General features: G+C 37.5%; 1 protein-coding gene across 2 annotated transcripts in view; it reads left to right on the forward strand.

Annotated features, from left to right (window-relative positions):
* Nucleotides 1–11,439, forward strand: part of ccdc146 (coiled-coil domain containing 146) — a 152,738-nt gene that overhangs the window by 112,747 nt on the left and 28,552 nt on the right. For both annotated transcript variants that reach the window (XM_039761027.1, XM_039761028.1), the window contains 5 exons: nucleotides 641–811; nucleotides 4,188–4,276; nucleotides 5,034–5,198; nucleotides 8,536–8,760; nucleotides 11,209–11,437. In XM_039761027.1, coding sequence (XP_039616961.1) covers nucleotides 641–811; nucleotides 4,188–4,276; nucleotides 5,034–5,198; nucleotides 8,536–8,760; nucleotides 11,209–11,437 — 879 coding nt within the window. The remainder of the gene's footprint in view (nucleotides 1–640; nucleotides 812–4,187; nucleotides 4,277–5,033; nucleotides 5,199–8,535; nucleotides 8,761–11,208; nucleotides 11,438–11,439) is intronic.

Here is an 11,439-nt window from a genome sequence, read left to right on the forward strand (position 1 = left end):
CAAAAGCCCCAGGTTTCTCCAAGTTCAGAGCTCATTCCCTCTTAAGCACTGGAACTGAACTTCTTTCCTAGTTATAATTTTAAGATGACTCCTGGTTACCAGAACAGAAGAACTTGAACTTCTGTCTCCCTTCAGTGACATGTCTTTCTCAAATTGTTGCCACTCTACCATTAAAAGAGAGAAGAATATGCTCTAATTCATCTGGAGTTCCCATCCTTGCCCTTGCAATTTCTGTACGCTCATTGCCTCAGCATACAGGAGATGGGAAAACCAGACTCATTCACCTTCTCTCTCTCTTTATCTATAGAGTTTCTCAAAATGAATCATACGCCTTCCAAGGAATAGATATATATCACAAGCCTTAGAACAAAATGTGTATAATCTGGCACACAATGAACTAGTTCAAATGTTCAGATGCCCACTATTTGCTTGTACATATTGGTGATTTGACATGGACTGATTAGTAGATGTTCTCCCATGTACTGTATTTGTAGTGATAATATTGATTATGCTTTGTATTATTTATACAATTTTAAGAATGAACTCCATCTTCATCAACTTTCCACAGTGGTCAGTGGATGTGCACAATAACAAGTGAATAATGTGTTTAATGCCTATATATATTTGTTTACTTGTGAAGCAATCCTTGACAGAGGCAGAAGTTCGCATGCTTGAGCAATGCTTTGCAGAGGAGCAGCACCTTTTGAAGGTTCAAAGCCAGTGTCAAGAGGAACTGATTCATCTCACTCGACTGGCGCAAATCAAGACTGATGAACGAGAACAGAAATCAAGAGATCTTATCAAAGCAGAGGTATCGCTTTCTGTTTAACAAGGAATTTCTTAACACGCTGATTACATTTGTAGCAGCGTCATTAGAATCAAGAGCAAATAAAGTGTTCAAGATGTTTTTGTCAGTGCAGTTTGAGGGGATTTCCATAAAAAAGGAAATAATGAAGAGCTTACATGTCAGTGAACAAGGTAAAATAAAACAGAAATAAGCTATATAAAAAATAGTACAGCTACATTTATTAAATAACTACATGTAATCTCATTTGAGAGGAGTTTGTTTGTGACTTGGGACATCGCAGTATACCGCATCCTTATTTCACCACTTTACAAAATTCATATTTATTGTTTTGGCAGAAAGAACAGGAAATACCTTTCAGCTTGTTCATGCTGAATTGCATAAAATGTTGCCATTGTCATTTCCTCGTTTTGCATTAAATGAAGGATTTGTATGGAACAAACCTCTTAATTGTAAATCACTTATTACTCAAGACACCTTTATTTAATGGTGAAGAACTACCACAGTGAAACAAATATGGATATTTCCTAATAGGCACAGAAATCCAGGACACCCTGGATTCTTATTCTTATTACTTAAGAAAGTAATAGCTGTTGTGGTCCAGGTTTCAAACACAGTTTGTGTGTGGCTGTCAAGGGCCAAGCAGTCTAGGCAAAACTGTGACTCCAAAGTGGCTTCCCTTGTTCTGTAATTCCAGCACCTCATCCAGATGGTGCTTCCATCATACAGTACATCAAGTGCAGTGTATACTGGGCAGACTTTAAAACAACTGTTACAACAATGGTGGGGAGGGAGTGAAATTCTGGCCAACGAGCTAAAATATGTACAACATCCTACCTTTTGTAAATAGTTGTTGAGCATAAATAAAAAAAAGTGTTAAGATTTTACATAGTAACCTCACTAATCCTTTACTGGCATTGCCTCATTATAATAGGAGGCCTTTGATATTATGTGCCAGGAGATCATTTACATTCTCCTGGTGTTGCTTTGTTGCAGTGTGCTGCCTTCTGGAGGCACCTGATAAATGTGCAACAAAAATGAAGAAAAAGATGACAAACAAGGAGCAAGCGTTTATAAATTAGTGGTAGAAAACAGTCTTCTGTCTGTGATCCGATTAAATATATTAGTTAGTAATTTTCATTGTAACATTTCCACTAGAAGTGTACAGTTTATCAAGGCAGACACAGATTATTTATTTTTGAATATCTTTAGCCAGTATGGATGATTCTGATTTAAAAGGAAATTGATTTCTTGCAGTAATATCCATCCAAACTTATTCAGCTTATTCAAGCTAATCAATGTTACAGGGGTTGTGATCTATCAAGACAGAACTGAACGTAACACAATAACAAACCCTGCCTGTACTGTAGTGCCAAGTTCACCTCACTCGCTTACAAAGTGGTCAACTAGCACTACAACACTTTTTTGGAATGTGGGTGGAAAACAAGAGAACCCCCAGAAGACTTGATTGAACATGAAGTCTATTCATATGCAGTAACTAGGCCAGGATCTGATATCGTGTCATGATACTAATGTAATGCTAGCCACTGTACCACCATATTTACTGTCAATACACTATATTCTGCAATCTCCACATTCCTAAGGTACAATCTTTGTTTCCTTCTCTTTCTACAGCTTTGTTTTTCATACCACATGCTTAAAATGAAGAACACGTGCTTCTCACAATAAGTAAAGTTTTTTGATGTATAATTTTTAGCATTGTTCCCCCCAGGGGTGGCAGGGGAAGCTCAAGGCCAAAAGAAGTGGTATTAAATACAACGGTGGGATAGACAAAGAAATGGCATTTGGCAGGTCATGATGGTGATTAGATGGTACAACGAAGAAACCTGAGTTCACCGCCTGCCCATTACATTTAACTTACTCCAGCATTTCCCTCGTCATGTTTGTCAAGGTAGCCTGAATTGTGTATTGCAGCTTGGGTTTTTTTTTAACCAGAATGATATCCAAGGACACTGTAGTAGCTTTCCAACACTAACAATAGTTATTTACTAAGTACAGCATTTTAAGGGTTATACAGATTGGTAGTACTACAGCATATCATTTGTATGGGTGATACCAGGTAATTCAACCAGTTCACATACATTACTGACCAGCATTAATAAAACAAATTTTAATTGTTTAAATCAAAAGTGAATTTTAATTTGAATTGTTTTAACAAATTAGATGTCTTATTTGTGCATTTCTTTTCAAAAATAATAAACTTGCATAAAGCCCACAAATTACAGTTTATGCCTGGTTATACAGTAAGTGTGTGGCAGAATACACTCTTCATCTTTACATGTATCATGAAAGAACTGATAAATGCACACATCTCCTTTTCAGTGCTTTGTCTCTAGTTTACCATTAAAGTAAAAGCAGAATAATTTACTGGAGCGTTCACATGGAGTAAGTGATGGAAGTGAAAGTTTTAATGTGGGGATGAAGTGTTTGGATTTTGCAATGTCTGAAGAAGTTCCTCTCTTTGTAAAATACTCTTGAGTTCTATTGTTTAAACCACAGACAAACCTCATACTTTTCTAAAATCAGTGAGCAATACAAAAGTGTAATATATTGATGTCGAATGTTGTTTTTCTATATAACTGTTGGCCAAAGCCATTCGTAAAGACAATTTAACATACCCCCTTAAAGTAGTGTAGTCGAACAGCATCCTCCAACTTGAGTAGTCTTTAAATAAAGGCTTATTATAAAGAAATATATAAAATATATCTGCCCACGTAGTAGTGAAACAGGACAGTGAGGAGGGCCCTGCCTGGCTCCCCACTCGTGGCGTCACGCTTCCCCCTTTCCTCGGCCCGCAGACTCTGTCTTGGATTAGCAAGAATATATCCTTCCTGCAATGAGAGAAGTCACAAAATCAACCAGAATGTTCAACCAAATTATAGAAAAAAAATGCACTCTAAATCCGTTAAGTAGTTCCTTTATTCGCTAGCTAAGTGGAGGTAAGGAATGCCCCGAGACTGGCACTTGAGCGAGGAAGGCCCTGTCCCCCTCCCCTCGGCCCGCTACGTGTCTGTTGGATTCGCAAGAATAAATTGGTACCGCAAGTGAACTATGATACTTGGCGCAATGAGAGAAGTCGCAAAATCAACTGGAGTTTTCAAGCAAATTATAGAAAAAAAAAACAATCTAAATCCATTAAGTAGTTCTCTTGTGAAAAGAGGTCAGACAGACAGACGTTGGATTTTATATATATGTGTATTTACATACATACACATATTTACAGTCACTTTAAAATGGTTATTTTGTGACTAATGCACTGTCATTTACATCATACCTTGTAATCATTAAATTTCAGTGTGGCTGCCAGTAAGAAAAAAAAAACAATGAAATAAACTAACATATATATTTTTTTATACTATAGCAAAGGAACAGTCGTATTATCAAAGAAATTAAAGGTAAAAATTTGGTCATTGAAGAACACAAGAAGAAGTTTCAAGAAGTCCAAGCAAGGTAAGCTCAACATTATACAGAAACCAGAACAGGAATGTTACCTCTGTTGAGGAAACATTTTAAGGAAACACTTGGGGTGCGCTTGGGGTCAACATAGCTAAAAGAACCTATCTGTTGACTGAGAAAGTTTTGACGCATGTAAATAAGGTAGAAAAGACTTACTTTCTGAAAGCATTACTCTTACAGATAAGATTAAATCCTCCACACAAGGCAGCATAGGTTGAAATTGACTGAGCTGTTAACCAGTGTGTCAGTTGATTCATTGGCCATCATTAGGAAGTCTGCTAAGGCTTCTTTGCATGGATTGTATACACTTTCTATAGTTCAAGTGCTATGGCTTCTTTTCCCTATCAGTATAATGTTTTTATTGTAAATGTGAATAACTACAATCACCTAACATGGACAACTCAAATTTTAATTAAAACTGATATTCAAATAAGCCCAAAAAAGCATATGTTAAGGAAGACGGGACTGTACAACACAAGAGTAGCACAAAGTGTATGGCATTGGTATCAACAGCATATCAAGTTATTCAGTAGGAAAAGGCACAGAATGGCTAGGGTGAACAGTAGTGTCCTTACCAGTCTAGTGTAAGGGATGATGTTGCTTGATGGGGAAAGCAGGACTGTGTTCAGTTATATAGCTTTGGATATTATACTCCCAAAACAGTAATTTCTGTACACAGTCAATGCCTAAATTTTAATTTATCTTTTTCAAATTTGTTCCAATTTTCTCACGTTCCTAAACATTCTTGCAGGTTGAAGGTATTTGCAAAAATGTATGACATCATTAAGAATGAGCGGAACAAATGTGTTAATCTCATTCAGACAGCATCACAGAGGACAGCAGAAATGCAAGAGAAATGCAAAATCCTGGAAAACGAGATTGAAATCCTTCGGACCAAAGCAGTAAATAAAGACAGGTATAGTAAGAATTAAGTAGGTTTAAGAGAATGGCAGTGTCTGTCCACCCTGACATTGCTTTGGCCTTCTGGGGAAAGTGCTGTTGTACTACAACCTGATCTTGGTAAGGCTGCCCCACACTTGAATGTTATCACACTTCATCAGCCACTCACAATTATCATTATTTTCCAGAATCAGAAACGTCTGAACATTGTAAGTTGGTTTGGTTATTATTAATACAAGCTATACAGAAAACTGTCTTTTAAAATCTGGTCCTCAGTACATCTCATTGATACTGACGTCTCCTGTGCTCATCCCGCAAAGGGCCTCACAGTAAAGTAGATGCCCTTCGAACATTCCATGCATCCAGGTTCCATAGCTACAACAGGGCTCCCTATCCAAACCCAAAGCTCAGGTTATCAAAGGCTATGGCTCTCACTATGGGGCTCTCAGTCTTAGTGTCGCTGACCCCCCACTGCCTTCCTGAACTTACATGGCAAGTCGCCCCATTCAGCACTGCATCACTCCAACTTTTTTATTTTATTGTTATTCTAGTCATTCCATACAAATCGATCAATTTTTACAAAAAATAGGATTGAAAACAAGTTCTGTCCTTTAACTTCAGCTTCCTTTGGTTTACTATCTGTTGTGTTTTTCCTTTTCTCGTGCCGTCTCATCCTTGTATGTCTCCGTGTGTGCAGTATCCCAATTACGCACTGCAGGAAGCCAATGAAGAAATTGAGACAGACCGCACCCCTCATATGCTGGTGCATCTTGCCCCAATTACCTCACCAACCTCCCTCAGTTGCGGGAGCACGCACACCCACAGGGATCGAGCCAGCCATTAATTATTTATTTATTAAAACGGTCACCTTCTTCTGAGCCACGACCCACTATACCACACAGCTAAGGCACAGACAAGTACTATTGGAAACCTAAAGATTTCATCTCTTCCATTTATGTATGTTGTATTGGCCTTATGAGACTGTAAGGTCTAGAAAGTACTTTAATGGTTTGCAGCTGGGACAAAGAAGCGCCTCATAATCTGTGGTCAGTATCATCACTTCCAAAAAAAGTGGCTTGTTCTTTTTAGAAAAGTGGGAAACAATTGCCACATTTGGTGGAGTACCTTGGGGTCATATTCATGAATGAGGGAGAAGATGGTTGTGAGAGTGACCAACAAATTGGTGTAGCAGCAATAGTTTTGTGGATCATGGTGGCGCAGCAGGTCAGACAAAGATTTCATTTCAGTTAGTCAGTTGGTCAAGTCAGCATCTACATCTTCACCTGTCGTCATAACATAAAGAATGAAATTTTGAATAAAACAAGTCAAGGTGGATTGCTGGATTAATTCACTGTGATAGGGTGAGCAAATTAGCATTTTCAGAGGAGCTTGGAGTAAAACCACTAAGGGGAATTAGTTGAAGTGGGCCATACATTTAGCTAGCATGCCCCGGGGCTGCCTTCAACAGACACCACAACACAGTGAAGAAATTAAATGTCTTGGGTAGCATCTCAGCTTTTATCTGGGAGGAAGTTTTTAAGGATAGAGTGGTCTGGTCAGCATATCTCATCATGTATGCTAGGTGAAAGTGATGATAAGATGATTATGATGATGATAAATACACTACAGTATCATTTATCATCTTGCTATGCTTGAAATCTGCTTTCGGATCGATTAAACAAGCCTCTCATTTATCTGATCATCAAAAACTTGCGTAACTATTTTTGGGACAGCTATGCACACCAACATCACTTGGGCCACTGCCTTCTGTTCCTCCACAATACTAGAGCCGGGACACTGCAGATTACTACATATTACGTTTGTAGTACTGATGTGTAAATGGAAACCAATGATGACTACATTGGATTTTTCTAATGTATTTGCTGGAAAATATAAATTAGCTGTTGTCAGCTTGTGGCAGATTACTGATTATTGCTGAAAGAGACTGCTGTTGGTAAACACATTACATTAAATGAATGCAACTGAAAAACTGGCAGATAAATGATCTATTTCTGCACATCACCATGCTGTAACATATGTGCCAATCTGTACAGTACATACAGAGAGGATGAAGCAAAAATGTGAAGTCTTCTGCTAGTGTTCCCTGTCATTAAATACATTACGTTTCAGTATTTTTCATCTGCTATTTTTCTCTCCATAACTGAAAGAAGCAGTTATGCAATAATTATGCAATAATTATTTGCCATGAAATCTGTAAACCTTCTATACCTTCTTATCTGGCTAAATCCTGCATTGCTAAAACATCATCTGTTTTTCCCATAAGGAAATCCTTTCAGTGTTTATTACACTTTTCAGGAACACTGCCTGAGCAAGTAAACCCTTGTATGTTTTTCTAACAAGCAGAACAATTTACATGAATAGAAATTTCAACAGTGAAAAGAAGTGCATCTTGTGGGAGTGCACCAAATCAGAAATGAAGACAAATGAGCACTAAGCATTTTATGAGGCAAAGGGTAATGCATATAGAGTAGCTTCTTTTGTGGGAGGAATCGTCTCTAATATGTGTGATTTTACCAAGGCAAATTCTTTTACATATTACATCTGAATTCATCATTGTTTTTCTTTTTATAAATCAAAAATAGCAAATTCATTTACAATGTTCTCCCTACATTTATAAGTTCAGGTTTTATTTAACAAATGTAACCAGCACATTGGTATTCTTATTTTGACGTGTTTCCTTTTTAATGGTAAATATATAGAATAGAATGAATACAAAAGCCAATTGCCACAGTATAGAAAAGATGCAGCCCTCAACAATTAATTACAACTTGCAGCACTTAATCCAAAAAGTGAGATAACAAAATCACAATCAGGGAATCACTTGGGTTTTGGTTATTCGTGATGCATATTGATTTGGGGGAAAAACTGCACGTCTAGGTGGGCTTAAAGAGCTCAGAGGTAAAAAGACAAACACAGTGCTTTGTAAATAAATATATGGTTGTTTTAATATGTAAAATGACATTAAAGTAGAGTAACGTGTTAAAAGTGGGGGTAAGGCAATGACTGGGAATGACACAAAGAGAAGAAAATAATGCAGTATTGTATAAGCAGCATATTACTGCACTAGTCTGCTGTTCTAAAACTCAGAAAAGAGATTTTAATCCAGTGAGCTGTTGAAGAGCAAGAACAAATGGCTTTCTCTCTTTACCCCTGTATTAAAAAATAAAGCAATGAAAGTAATTCTAAAATGAAGGCTGTTCTGTTCCTTTTTTAGGCATACATTAGTTTACTCTGTTTTTTCTGATTTATATAGAATTCAATTTGTTTCAGATAATTTTTGTAGTTCACCAAAGTAACTCTTAAAATATTTAATTCCTATAAACTGCTCATAGGGCCTTGCAGAAGATAAAACTGAAGCATATGAATAGCCATATCATGAGAGACAGTCTGAGAAATGACATCTCCAAAGTTAGCCGTATTCTCCATGGAATGAGAGACAAGAGAGAGGAGCAGAAGATGGACATTGGCAAGCTCACCAGCCTGATAAATCAGGCTGAGGAAGACATGGTGAAACTGCGAGAGAAATATCAAACAGCAGTGCAGAACCGGAATGAAAGGTAAAGAGGAGTTGGACTTGAATTCTGTTCTTACTACACAGTATTTCTACCTCTTCTCCTTTGATCCTGTACATGATGGGGGGAAAATGGTCCTAAGAATGATTAAATGTGCATCTATTGCAAATAAACCCCCGGACTGGTGTGATTGTTTAATATCAGATTTTTTATTTTTATCTATTCTGATATCAACATGTGCCACTATATTATTTATGGAGAGTAAAAGAGGCAAACATTCTGTAGATGGACAGAAAACACTATTTGTGGCTTTTGTCCAAGTCGTCTTTAGACACATCCATAGAAGATGTCAGTTGTACGATGGCATCAATATCTATGGCCAGAAGGGAGCAGAAATGTCTGTGTATAGTATATATGTGTACATGATGGGTGTATTAGCAAAGCAGAAGTAGTAAAAACAGCCAAGGGTTACCTGGGCAGTGTGCACATTTTAAAAAATTAAACATGGGACTAAGCGGCCTGTTATTACACACCACTGACCTGTTTTATTTTGTATGGCCTTTCTCTATACTTGTACTTCCTTCGTGCTCACATTTTATTATTGAATGCTTTCTGCAACAAATAAATATACACACTACATGGTGAAACCTATCCATGAGGTGCAGTCCGACCTATATTTGTGTAGTTTCAGGTAGCAAAGTTAGACAATAAACCACAATCTGTGTAAAAGATTTAGTCTAAGGCTGGGTATGTACTTAACGCAACACAACGCAAAAGCTTGAGGACGCTGCTGCTGTGCAAGCGCTGTACTGTCTATACTTGCATGTGTACTTTAAGTAAATCTGGAGGATTCCTCCAGGTGTCAGTGGGAGAAATCATCATGGTGAGAGAACAACATTCAGTTTTGCTGTGTTGTGTATTGAGGGAAAAAGATGTTAAAAATAAAAATTCTTTGTAAGCACCATCATGGGGCAACAGACATGTTGATATTGAACAATAGGATTAAATTAATCTAAGTCTGAATGGATTTGCTGGATGATCTATTAACCCACCACACAACACACACAACTCGAAGTTCATTTTTAAAATTGGACTGCTAGTTGAACCATTTGATGGGCTCTGATGGCTTTTCAGAAAAAAAGTACTTTTGCAAAGTACCAAAATAGAGGAAGCTTCACAATGAGGTAAGAAATCATGAATGATGAAGGTTTGAGGTTAATCAAGGAATGTTCATGGGGGAAAGAGGAGGACAAGAATGAAGTACCATATTTCTCAAGATCACTGCACGAGGTAGAGACAGCCGAGTGAGTTGGGATGGAGGTCCTCGGAGATCTATGCAAGTTTTGTGGGAGAAGTTTCTGGGGAAGCTTATCTCCTTGCGTAGTGATGTCGGGTGGCCTTCGCCTGAACTCGCTCCATGCGATTCCTTCTTGTGGGGATATCTCAAGTTGAAATTATACACATACCAACCTCAAAACCTTGAAGCCCTCAAGGATGCTATTCGCCACAAAATCAGCGCTATTGCCCTTGAAATGGCCGAACGAGTCATGCAAGCGTTCAGAAATCGTCTCTAAGAGTGTATCGCTAATGATGGCCACCACCTTGAAGAAATAATTTTTAAAACACTGCAAAAAATTTATTTTGTATACCCTTTCTTGTGTCATAATGAAATTTATTTTATCTTGTAGCGTTTTTGTAGAATAAATGTTTGAAACATGGTACTTCTTTTTGGCTCACCCTGTATGTAAAACGAGCAGAAATAAACACAGGGAATGAATAAAAATTGTGTAGATAAGTATAAGGTAGGGATGCAGATGACAAAATTAATCATGATTTGAGGCCTACTAGATTGGGTGATTGTTTTCAAACAGAAGTTTAGAGGGACTTGGCCAGTTTACCACTTCTAAGGCACTCTCGTACAACATAGAAAACTTAGTTGATGTACTCACCTCATCTATACTTGCACTCCATCTAGGGAGCTTTACTAATGGTTTAGTGATATGGACTGGCTTTCCATGACTTGCAAATGAGAAAAAATAAATTAGCCTTTGGCCTTTTAGCATACTTTTTTAATGGAACTAACTCACAAGGCCCATGATTGCACAGTTTTTAAGGAGATGTATCTAACTATCATTAAATATTTTCACTTGCTTTGCTACTTAAGGTTAGGTCTTCTTAGTAAAAAAAAATGTATTCTTTAATTTAGTTACAGTTTTTCAGTGTTTTCTATAAACTGATTTAAGTAAAAAAGTGCATATTTAACTACCCATCACTGGCTGCTTCACATTTTTACCTTTGTTTATCAGGACGTGAAAAACAGGAATGGACACCTAAGAAGGAAAGTTACTGCTATAGTGGCAAAACAGCAAACACTATAGTATGAGCCTTAATTCATTGAGCTTCCCCATGATTAGTATTATGCCTTTGACACTAATTTTCTGCAGTTTTCTGGATGTGCCACTATATTTCTGCTACCCTTGCTTTGATTTTCAGGGGTGTGCAGTTAATTGAACGAGAAGAAGAGGTCTGTATCTTCTATGAAAAAGTCAATGTTCAAGACTGCCTAATCCGTAATGGGAATATGGAAATCCAAGCCATGGAGGAAGAGATCAAGTTTCTGAAGCTTTTAATTGCTGAAGAGGAAAGGCAAATTGAGCTAACCCGTAAAAATGTTCCCAACAAAAAGTCCATGGAGTCTGATCTTACCCTTCTTCAAATACAGGT

This window comes from Polypterus senegalus, chromosome 8 (assembly GCF_016835505.1).
Source record: "Polypterus senegalus isolate Bchr_013 chromosome 8, ASM1683550v1, whole genome shotgun sequence".
NCBI classification, from domain to species: domain Eukaryota; kingdom Metazoa; phylum Chordata; class Cladistia; order Polypteriformes; family Polypteridae; genus Polypterus; species Polypterus senegalus.